Raw genomic sequence first — 12,074 nt, 5'->3', positions numbered from 1 at the left:
AACCAACAAAGAGGAGCAGGAGTCTGGGGAAGTCACCAAATGAAGCACAGGGAGCATCCCCAAGTGGTGGTTTGGCTTTGCAAATGCAGGCTTGAAGCCGCCTGTGGTTTTCTGAGACACTCCAGTCTGCACCAGGAGCTTTCCTAGTGCATCCTGTGGATGTTGAATACTCCAACTCTTACTGCAGGCTTTTCCTTGTTAGAAAAGGGTGTGGAGCCTCCAAAACTCCGGCTGCAGTAATGTCCATTTCTGTCCACAGGATGCTCGTGGTGTGGTGCTGCATTTGTGCTAAATTTGAAGAAGCTTCTTCAAATTCCTCTCACGTTGAGCACATTTGTACAGGAGCTGCTGCAAAGTTCCTTGGTGAAAGAGAAATGGATACATTAATCCATGGGACGAGGAAGAGAGCAGGAATCGATCGATCTCGAGGCTGAGTGTAGAGTACTGCCCTGGATGGCTTCCAGGAAGGGAACTTGGATTGATCAAAGCAGCTTCACTTGATAGATTTGTCCCAGGATCTGGGAAGCTGGGACACAAAAAGAGGCACTACATCTTCCACTGCCTGGGAAGTGCCTCCCATGCAGCAAGGCAACCCTAAAAGGAGGAGTGTGGTGCTCTGGTACAGCTTCCCCCACAACAGGTCTAATGGCCGGGTGGAGTCAGGCAAAATGGATTAAACAATTACTTTTAAGTAGCCACAAATTTAAATCATCTGCTGCAGCTATTTCTAGCAAAATTCCCACTATGAGAAAAGATGGTGATCCTCAGAGAGCTGGGCTCCCGTGACTTCCCAGGCCAGTGTTTGCAATTCCCAGTGCCAGGTTTTGGCTTCCAGAAGTTTCAGGCAGTGCAGCAAAAATGCCCCGAGTCAGACACACTGAAATCCAGAGCTAAACAAGCTTTGTTAATTCTCTGCAAACTCCACTGCACGAGGAGCAGTCCTAAGTGAGGAATAAACACCAGGCTAACGCGGGTCGGGAGCTGGGGCATCGCTGGGAATCTCAGTTAATTCCATTTTCTGGCAGGAGGTCTGCAAGGCCTAGAGAAGCTCTGGAGGAACTCTGCCCTCCGCCTTCCCGCCTCCCCAGCGCGGTCAGTGTTGCCACCCGTAATTAGCGGCCTTTCTTTGAAAGCAAAGCACAGACGGGCTGGCCACGGGTAGGTCAGCAGGAGTACAAAGGCATTCCCAAAACAGCCTTTTGTTGGATCTTGGACGGGGATCAGCATTTGCTGGAACTTTGGAAGGGAGGGAGCTGTTCCCTGCCAGATGCAGCGCCGGGAGCAGCTCTTTGTCCATGGCTGGGTCCATCCTCCTGAGCACCGCTCACTGAGCTCTCGTGTTTCACACCACAGCCGGGGCGGCCAAGTCACCCCAAATCAAACAGGGCCAGGTGCCTCTCTCTGTGGGCAGGGTCAGCCAAGTGAGAGTTGCAGGAGGGGTCAGTTCTGCGGCCAGGTGTCCTTTCCCAGGTGCTGGCCGTCCTTTCCTCGCTCACTCCCCTCAGCAATGTGTGATCATTTAACCGGGTGCTCATTTACACTTGTCCTGCTCCTGCCACATGTTGTACTGCTCCAGCATCCCTGCTCGTCTGTGCCAGGCAGCCCTGGACACTGGCACATCCCAGCCTGGGAAGTTGCTCAAGTTGAAGATCAACTATTATTGATATTCTTTAGAATTACTGAATTATTTAAAAGCCACAGAGATGTGGCACTTGGGGACGTGGTTTGGTGGCAGTGCTTGGGGGAACGGATGATCTTAGAGGACTTCTCCAACCTGAACAATTTTCTGCTTATTCCCAGGCACACAGAGTGCTACTACAATTCTTGGAAAAATATAAGCTACCATCTTACCCTGAGTTCATCTGCATGACAGCTACAAAATAAATTAAAATTCCTAATTAACCAAGCCTCTTACAGCTCTGCCTCCCTTGTGTTTGCACAACAGTGCAGAAAACTTTCACGTGGTCAACAAAGTACTGATAAAAATGAAGGCCATCAAAATCTCAGACTCAAACACAGCCTGGGAGTATTGCAAGTTGATAACAAGATTTCTCTACTAAATATTGGGTGTTATTTCCAGTGGAATCTGGAAACAGATCCTCCAGTCAGTTCATTCTCCATGAGTCTCCTGCTTTTAAAATTGCATTGCTGCTGATTCGCACTGGAACCACCTTTTCCTTCTGCAAAGCCCAGATACCAGTCTTGGACTTTGGCTTTTGTAGCTGATAACTGCAAACAAATCCAAATGTTCTTGGGTTTAGATTACTTAACACAAGGGAAAATATGGAATTTCATCTATCCAGGAAGGAGACCAGTCAGGAAAAAGAAGGTGTCCTGCGTATAAAGAAAAATAAGGCAGTGATACAGCAAAAAATATCCAACAGTTCTTAGACTTAAACCCCAGACAAGCCAGGATGAGCTGGACTTAACTTCTGTGGGAAGTTTTATTTGAGCCTCCATTTACACTGCAGGGATAAAACTGAGTCTTGTAATAAACCCCAGAACCTCAAATGATGAGATAAAACTTGTGTTTTCAGTACTGCGAGCGAGCCATATAATGAAATAATGGCACAGTCCACTGATGTCCTCACAGGTGCCCCTGTTGCCCTTTAGGGGACAGTGAATCATCCATAACCACACATTTATTTCTGGGGGTTTTTTTGGTGAATATTGGTTTTGCTTTTTGAATCTCTGAAATTCCTCACAGGGTTTTTTATCGTGGTAAATTAAACAGGTTTTCCCCAATCTGGTGGAGCATCCTTACATTAGAACATTTCCTTTATCTGTTGTCTAATAACGGGGGGGGGGGGGGGGGGGGGGGGGGGAGGGAGGAAATTAATATGTTTTGCTAAAGATTTTAGGCTTTATAGAAACTGCCATAAATTTTCTGCTGTCCTTGCAGACAAGCTGAATAAAACCCCCAATGATCTTCAGCTGTTTTCTTTCTTTCTTTCTTTAAAAAAAAAAAAAGGAACAAAACAAGCCATGAAAACAAACAGAACCTGAAGGCAAGGACTAAATGGCACTTGTTAGCAGGAACACTGGGCCTTGTGTAATCTTGAATTTAATCCCTAAGGGGTTGCAGATCACTGTTGTACTTTGTTTGCTTTATTGCACCTATTTTGGGCTGACAAGAGGATGCAGAGCTGTGCAGAGGTGGAAATTTTGTCTTTCCTGAACAAAGTGTTGCCCTTTTTCCCAGGAGTTCATTAATGCTGCAGCCAGGCTTTAGGTTTGGCATCTTTTAGCTGCAATATCCCAGGTTTTCTTTCTCCGCTCCAGAGCTTCATCTGGTGCTTCAGTGTTAATCCAATTAATAGTTTTCAAGAGAATCATAGAACCCTGGAATGGTTTGGGTTGGGAGGGACTTTAAAACTCCTCTCATTCCCCTCTCCCGCCGCGGGCAAGAACACCTTCCACCAGCCCAGGTTGCTCCAGGAAAGGGGCTGGGATCCCTCCATCCCATTGTTCCCAGCCCACAGCTTTGGCAGCAGAGTTCACGAGAAGGTGCCCCAGGACGAACTGTGTGCCGTGAGAAATAAACCCCAGGCTGTTCCTTGCAGGACACCCCAGCACAGCCCCATTCTCCTCCCCGTTTGGGCTCCCTCCCGGCTTCCAGCCTGGATCCACGCCCAGCTGGTGACGGGTCCTTCCAGCGCCAACATTCCCCCTTCAGTCACCCCTCCTCTGGCAGCTCAGCCCTCACGTCAGGGGGAAAATCAGACACCTCCTTCCAGCCTCCCATTTCCCGGCTCAACAGAGCGAGTCCTTCCCAGCCCAGCTCCAAGCCCTCATTCCCAGCACAGCAGCTGATTCCCACCCTCATCCCGCTGCTCCCGCTGCTCCTGGGAACGCCCTCCAGCCACTCACATCGAGAGGGATTTATTCCTTGTTCAAACTTCCTTGCCTTTTTTTCGTGGCTGGGTTTTGTGCACGTCTTTACCAAGCCAAATTTCTCTTCTTCCCTGTCCCCTCCGACAGAGCGGTCCCGTGGAATTCCTACCGGGATTCTCCGCTCCGTGCGTGCGGAACGAGCACCTTTCCCCTGTCCCCGTGGCTCTGGGCTTTCCAGCTGATCTTCCCTGGGACGAACCAGCCCGGTCCCCAGCAGCAGCAGGCAGCACACACAGGATGGCTCAGCCCCAAAGGGTCCCAGAACAGCCCAAGGGCAGCTGCTGGAGCCGGGATGTGCCCATGGGACAGAGCCAAGTGTGTCCGTGGGCTACTGGGAATGCACAGAGAGGGGAGGGATTGGCCCCTGGAACAAAACTCTTTTCCTAAAAATTGCAAAGTAGCTCCAGGAAGTCACCTGCCCTTGCTCTGTGCCTTCTCTGTGATGCAGAAAATGAGCGTTTGTGGAGATCTCAAATGGCCTCAGGTGAGGTGTGCACCTGTAAATGTCTCTTACTGGGGCACTAAAAGTCCTACAGGCGAGCCAGCTGAACCTGTGGAACGTTGCACACACTAAAGCTGACACCCACTGCTTTGGAGAGAAAGAAAATTGCTGAGACAGAGCAAATGGAGAGCAGGGGATGCAGCACAGCTTGAGTGGAAACAAAATTCTGAACACAACACTACTTCTTTGCACAGTTTTGCACAATTTGACTATGCCCAGATAAAAATGAATTGATTGTCGTTCACTTGTCAGCACTGTGACAAGTAAATGGTAAGTGATAAATGCAACAGTTTAAAAAAAAAATTTAAAAAAGGGCAAGTGAGTTGTGTCTCAGCCTCCTTTCTGTCTGGTCCCTTGGAGCTCTCACCTCATCCTTGCCCCTGCAGGTCTGACCCCAAAGGAGACCCCAAGCTGCATCATGGGGTCACAACAAAAGGACAGAAGAATGACCGAGCCCCAGCAGTTCCTCACTCGGGATTTTCTAGGGGTAGGTTGGGTGGGGAGAGCCAGGCCTGGCCATTCCCAGAACCCAGCAGGGAATGCTCAGAGACCATCAGGTAATGGGAGAACCCCAGTGGAAAAGAACCCATTAAAACATGAGGTAGATTTTGAGGTTTCTGTATATTGTATTCTCTTCAGATTTCCAAAGCAAACAGGTACACGGCGACATTGATTCCAGTACAGGTTTAAGCACATGCAACACTGGTGTCCTATCTGTACATTGATTTCTAAGGCTGCCCAAGGACCTTTACATTGAAAGCATACAAGAACTCACACACACGTGCACGGATTCCTCCTGGCATCAGTCCTGAGGAAAAAAAACAACTGGAATTTTACTGGAGAAACCAAACTTCAGCACTGCAAGCGCATCTGGGAAATCCCCCCCGGCTGTTCTGAACTGCTTCCTAATCTCAAAACTCACTTTTTTTTCACAATTTGGAGCTGAACAGGCTGTTGTTCATCAGGTTGTAGCGTCTGAAATGGTTCAAAACAGTCCAAGGTTTACAGTACTGGAGACAAAACCTATATTCCCATTACAAACCATGCCGGATGCAGATGAAGTATCACATGGAGATGCTGACGTTCAAAACAGAAAACTGAGAAAACGCAAGCACAGAGAGACCAGAAACCACATTAAAGACTTCTCATTTGTGTATAATTTGTGTAATTATACAGTCAGCCTTTCTGTGACTCGAATGCTCAGGCCAACCTAAATAATAACAATACAAAATTGTCTAAAACGGCTTCTTGTAGAAAGAATGACAGTTGTTGAAAGTAAATAAATAAATCAATCTTTTTAAAGGTCTGATATTGCTCTGAGACAGTGTCCATCAGGTTCCACTAGATGTCAGTGGCACAGAACCAGTTTGTGGCAGACTTAATGGCATTAAGTCCACTGGGTTTATCGATTTATCCTCGTCACCTCGTCTGTGAAACACAGCCCACGTCAGCTGTACCAACCACCCAGGATTTATGGCAGTGAACTGAACCCAAAATAACAGTCTCATCTCATTTCTTTTCCCCCTCTTGCTTGCTAGGTTTGAATAGAAGACTTGAAATCAGGCTCACAATGCCAAAAATGTGGCGAGATAAGGTCTGAATCACTGCGGTTCCTCAGTTTTTCCTAAAGCAGTGACATGGAGCTCATTCCAACCCCCAGCACTCTCTGTTTGTCAGGTACTGAACACCTTGAAGATAAAGCTTTTTATGTGAAATACAGTGTAGCTGATCCAGGTGGAAAATTATAAGGCACGTACAAATTTTTTTGTCGTTTTTTTCTTTTTCTTTTTCTTTTTTTTTTTTTTTTTAAAAACACACATTCTGAAGCGCTGTTGCAATCGTGCTACTCTGGGTGGCCCAGCCAAGGACAGAGGGGATGAAAGTCCACGAAATGCAGGAAAATACAGGAAAACAAAAATACAGGAAAAAAATACAGAAACCAAAGAATAAAGCAGAACACATTGATACAATGTACACAGCGACAGCAATGATCAACTCTTCTCATTTCTTTGGCCAACAAGCAGTGACAATTGCAAAGCATCCTTTGTTTTGCACTGGAAATACCTGACTTTATTTGGATACACAGATGTTTAGCACTGGATTGCCACAATACCTGAAATAAGTAAATAAAAAACCCCCAAACAGGCCGGTTCTCGTCTGTGTTTTTTAACAAAACAAAGCTGCCACGTAATTGTTGTTGGGAAATCATGAGAGAAATAATAACAGGGGGCTACAAAAATGATGAGCTAGAACGACAGCTGAGAAGAGAATCGTGGTTAAGGAACATATGAAACCAAATGGCAACAGTTCTAGGCATTTATTCCAGTATCTCAGAAAATAAAAATAAAAAATACTCTTCATTGCATCACCATTTAAAGATAGAAAAACAAATCTTTAACTTAAGCCACAAGAAGATGTGAATTGTTTCCTTGTTTTTTGTTTCGTTTCGTTTCGTTTCGTTTTGTTTTTCCATTCGCAGCCTTGTTTATTCACAGTACAAACAGAGCTGGTACAGATTTTAAAGTCACAAGATGCACAAAGTCGGACAAGGAGCACTGTTCCCTTCTCCCCCCTGCAAAGCTGCTCTGCCCTAGAGAAACTCCAGCCCCCCAGCGAAATAAAAACCCCAAGCCCCCACTTTTGAGTGCCCTGTGAAGTGGCAGAGCAGCCCCGGAGTGGTGTGAGCAGCAGCAGCAGCAGCACTAAAGCTCGGGGGGGCATTCCCAGCACACGCTCAGCCAGCACAAAGAACATTCCACGGATTTTGGAATTCCACCTTAAGGCAAAAAAAATCAGGTAACGCAGTTTTCTACCTCTCCCCTTCGAAGTTTCCTGCTTTTCCAGATTTCAAGCGTGACCCCTGAAATTCAGTGAATGAACGGAACATTCGGCATAAGGAATGCTTTAACCAAAAAAAAAAAAAAAAAAAAAAAAAAGAAGGAATGAACAGGAAATGCTTTTCCCAACAATAAATCAATAATTTTCCCTTAGTTCTATCTACATTTTGTTAAAGCATTTTATGCGTTTTCAATAACAAATTGCAACTTTTTTTGGCAACTTTTTTTTTTCCTTTTTAATAAAAATCCAGACAGTGTTCTCTGTTTGCAATCAGAACCACACCCTTAGTGCAATATTATATTTATTTCTTACAGTAATTTTGGTTGCCATACAAGAGTATTAAGGATTGGGGAAAAGTGCAAGTTACAGGAGCTTGATTTTTTTTTTTTTTAACCAGTTGAAATAAGAGGAATTAAAGCACAAAAATTACAGCAACATAGATAACGTGAACACAAGTTGTTACACAAACTATAGCGAGAAACATAGTAATATCTAGAAAAGAAAAGAAAAAATGTAATGGAAAAATTATCAATATTTGTGGCTCATACACATAATCATCGCCAGATCAACTGGGTAATGCCTTTTAAGAACTGAGAGGAAAAGAAAAGAAAAGAAAAAAAAAAATCACTACTTTTTTATTAACTTAAGTACCACAAATAATTAACTTCTTTGTGATATGTAAATTCTGTAAATCAACAGTCACATCTAGTCATTTTATAATATATGAATTAAACTTAAAATGTTCTCAGACACCTAGGGCAAGGAGTCTGTGCAGTTATACACAATTTACATCTTGTAAGATTTTGGTATTGTATACACAAATATTACAGAAACTAGGCATGTAAATGCAATTTATTTAAATTACAGTATATAAACAAAAGTTGATCCTAAAACCCAGAATATCATAGATCTCTAACGACTTTGTTTTTCACTATCAGAGTAGCATGAAAGAAATGGGTCTTCTCTCCTCCCCCCTGGTGAAAATACTCAGAGGCCACGGCGTTATCTGTTACTATTGCTTTCTTTTTTTGTTTCCAACCACCCCTCAGAGCTGGAGACCGAACTCGGCTTGGCAGAGGTGCATTCTGGTGGTCAAAGTAGGTCCCCTCAGGCCTCCTTACCTTTTTGCTTCGCAGGACACAACGTGAAAAATGAAACTGTTCCCTTACAGCTCCTTAATCTGCTCTCTCCCACTCGTTTGGTACCTGCTCTTGGAGCACCTGCAGAGAGGCAGGAGCAGGAGCCACGCCGCTGTGAGGAAGGGACGGCTCTCACCTGGGGCTTACCGGGGCTCGCTCTGCGCGAGTTCAACCCGCAGGGAGGTTGTGATCCAAAAAAGCAGCTTTAAAAGTCAACTTCTACGTGTTTCTTTTACTACTGCATGTGTTTCCTAACGCATTTCTGGCACGTGTTATAGAGGTAATAGCAACTGTACCCAAAGAAACAAAGGAAAAACGAAAAAAATAAAAGAGAGAGAGAGCATGGCATCAGTGGTTTATTTACTGAATTCTGTCCTATCACCAAATGGAAGACAAACGATGGCTAAATTACCTTTTTTTTTTTTTTTTTTCTTTTTTTTCCACTTCTTAAAGTGTGTGATGGCCTCAAGTTGCCTGCATTGACCTATCTGAGTGGAACTGCCATGTTCTACACCTCCCGTGGAAAAAAACTCAGCACTCCTCGACAGCAAAACGCCTCTCAGTGCTTCGTTTTTATTACCAGGTTCCTTGGAACTCCCCAAATACAAACAGAGCGCAGTAACAGATGTTAAGTCAAAAGATTTGCTGTTCCATAAAGGGGGCAGGAGGCTTAAATAAGTTGCTTTTTATGAGTTTCCAATGTGTTGGTAACTGTAACCACTTTTGAAGAAATATTCATCCTCCTCTGTAGAAGTTCTAGCAAAGATAGAAAATATAACACAGCTCTGCTGGTTCAGATGCATCCAAATGAGGTTGATTTTAAAAAGGTCAAGACTTTATAATTATTCCACAGAAATAGTAGTAAACCACAAAAAGTTTTTTCTTTTTTTTTCTTTTTTTTTTGTTTGTTTTTTTGTGTTTGTTTTTAACTTCCTAGCACTGAAGTGGCACAAAGGCTGCCCAGTAGACCAGCCACTTATTTTCTTAAAATATTGTGCTTATAAACTATCTGTACAACTATTTAAACTTGCAGTAAAGAAAGATATTTAAAATGCTAAACTTTATGTACTCATACTAGGGCTGTTGCAGACCTAATTAGACACTTGTTTGTGAGCAAAAAATAATCACAATAATAAAAAAATTAGAGATAGGCTGGACCATATCAAGGACCATATCAAGGAAAGAAAGTTCAGGTACCTTGCAAAGTGTAAGGTAACCTGAAAGTTTGGTAGGGAGGCAGTTTAGCCATCCACACCCAATTTACCCACCTTGAACATCTTGAATATTCTGTCCAAAAAGTCCTACAAAACTCACAGATATTCAGAGGTGTTAATTACAAGAGGGAGTTCAAACGTGCAGAGAGAGACTTGTTAACTTGAAAGTTGAAATAATAATAATAATAATAATAATAATAATAATAATAATTTTTTTTTTCTTTCTTTTTAAAAGGAGCCGTGTGAACCAGCCATGGGTGTTTCTCCCCTGCTGACGGAAGTCTCCTGGAAAGCTCTCTCTGCCCCCGCTCCCAGCCCTGGATTCTGGCAGGGTGCTCCCACCTCTTGTGCCAAGGAATGGGCTGGGGGCCAGTGCCCAGCCCTCTGTCCTTGTCCAGAGCCAGTTCCTGCTAGCAGTGATAAAATGAGAGCCTGGATCCCTCCCCAGCCCTCCTGGCTCTCGGAACGTGCGCATCCCGAGACACTCGACAGCTCTTTCCATCTTGGCATCACCTCTCTGCCTCCTCTTAATGAGCCGAGGCATTTCCATTGCTAACAGGCTGAAATCCCTCTCTCACTTCAAATCCTGGCACCCTTCCCACTGACTTCAATGGGAACATTCATCTCTCCTCTCCTCTCCTTCCTTCTTGGCCTGCTGTTCAAAACACCCAAGCACTCACTGAATTAAACAGCACCTCTCAGGGATCAACCTCCCTCAGAGTCTGACTGTCAAGTCCCAAAGCTTGTCCTGCCTTTTGGAGCTCCTATTCTGACTCGGCAGCAGCTGAGCTGGTTGAGAACTGGGGGCTCTCAGGCTCCAACCAGCTTCAGTTTGCTGCTAAGTGTGCGTCCCTCCTCGGCCTTTGCTCAGCGTCTGCACCGTCCTTCAGGCCACGTCAAGGGAGCGTGCACTGAACTTGTTCTGCCACCTTGGAAGAGTGCTAAATACAACTGCAGAAAGAAAGAAATACCAGGTAAAACAGAGCAAGGTTACCTTTGGACTGACTCCAGCAGGACAGCCAGCTTCACTGCCAACAGATCAGGGAGCTATGCCAGTAAAAAGAGAGGAATATGAACTCCTGTGCCCACCTCAGTATCTCTGCTACTGATAAAACTGGGTTTGAGTGGTAACAGAGCAACCTGTCCTCTTAAAATGAACCAAGAGCTGGGGAAGGAAGCCCACTTGGAGACTGAATGTCAAGAAGAGAATAAAATAAAATGCAATTTTTTTTTCTTTCAATAAAAGAAGCCCTGAAACGTTTGCAATTTTAAAAGAAAATCATCACGCGATGGTCCCGGCCAAGGGCAGTATCAAGAGATACCATTTTTGAAGTTAACAACTGTCTCTCTCTCACACCTCCCCACAGCTTTGAAATAAAGTGGCCCCACTTCTTTAGCATCTTTAGGTTTGTGTTTGGGCATGTAGCAGACAGTCTGCATCACCTGAGTACCAGGAATTCATCTGTTTTCCCCCTCCCCCCCCCCAAATTTTGCTGGCACTCGCAGACAGACAAGGCATTTGGGGTATGTCAGTACCAGCCCATCTCTAGTTATCAACAGAAGTTTGTGAGGCAAAATAGCTATTCTTATCTGTCCAGCAGCTGCTTCAAAGCTCTTTCTATGTTCATTCTGTGCCCAACTCTAGTCACTCCAAGGTCTATCAGATCTTCCTTCTGTAGATTTGGTAAATGTGTGCCATCTATTTCATTGTCCATAAATGTTTCTTTATGTTCACCTAAGTTTAGACTTTCCAACCAATCTGCCACATCTGGTTTAGTCCACAGGTGGACAGGCTTAGTTGTAAAAGGCTTATTTGAGATTGGCTGTTGTAGTATTGAGGGAGAAGGAGACCTGCTGCGCCCTGTGGTCAAGCCAAATAAGTCCCCAGAAGGGGGCTGGCTGGGTAGGCTAAATACATCGGACAGAGTTGGAGAAGGAGATGAGGCTGAAGCAGAAGCAGTCAGAGGAGCAGGCATGATGTCTTTATTGATCTCTGTTGGTGAAACCACAGGGCTGGGAGCGTGCCTTGCTCCTGAGGTCCTGCTGTCATAGTCTGGGGACCTGCTCTGCAGTGTGATCGGCTGGCTGGCTCCGGGTCGGACAGTGAAAGTGATTGTTGTACTTCGTGTACCTGAGACAGTACTCATGACTTCCGTGCTCCTGCAATTGCAAACAGACAGGCACAGTTAGAGCTGCTGGCCACCAGCATGACCCCAGCAGCACGTGGCAAGTACGGCATGGGAACGCTTGGGTAGTTCACATTTTAACTCGAAGTACAAAAACGGTATCGTTAACTCTTTCCCAGAAAACCACCACCAATGGTAAGCCATAGTTAGAGACAAAACCTTTGTTTATGAGCAGTCCAGGAAAAAAACACCTTCCAGAGCACACTCTTTCCCTTTTTAACTCCTGTTCCCAAATTAACTCCTGGCTGAATGAGAAACACTGAGTGTGTGGAGCACGACCGGGAGTTATCTTCCCTTTGCC

General features: G+C 44.9%; 1 protein-coding gene across 2 annotated transcripts in view; it reads right to left on the bottom strand.

Moving 5' to 3' along the window:
• Nucleotides 1-11,173: 11,173 nt before the first annotated feature.
• The window catches only part of SHANK2 (SH3 and multiple ankyrin repeat domains 2), a gene marked incomplete at both ends in the record, with an annotated part of 240,631 nt that continues 239,730 nt past the window's right edge, over nt 11,174-12,074 (bottom strand). For both annotated transcript variants that reach the window (XM_082282737.1, XM_082282738.1), the window contains one exon: nt 11,174-11,747. In XM_082282737.1, coding sequence (XP_082138863.1) covers nt 11,174-11,747 — 574 coding nt within the window. The remainder of the gene's footprint in view (nt 11,748-12,074) is intronic.

The sequence above is a fragment of the Coloeus monedula genome (assembly GCF_965178545.1).
Source record: "Coloeus monedula genome assembly, chromosome: 6".
In the NCBI taxonomy this organism is placed as follows: domain Eukaryota; kingdom Metazoa; phylum Chordata; class Aves; order Passeriformes; family Corvidae; genus Coloeus; species Coloeus monedula.
The sequence above is the reverse complement of the archived record's forward strand: the minus strand, read 5'-3'. Positions and strand labels throughout refer to the sequence as shown.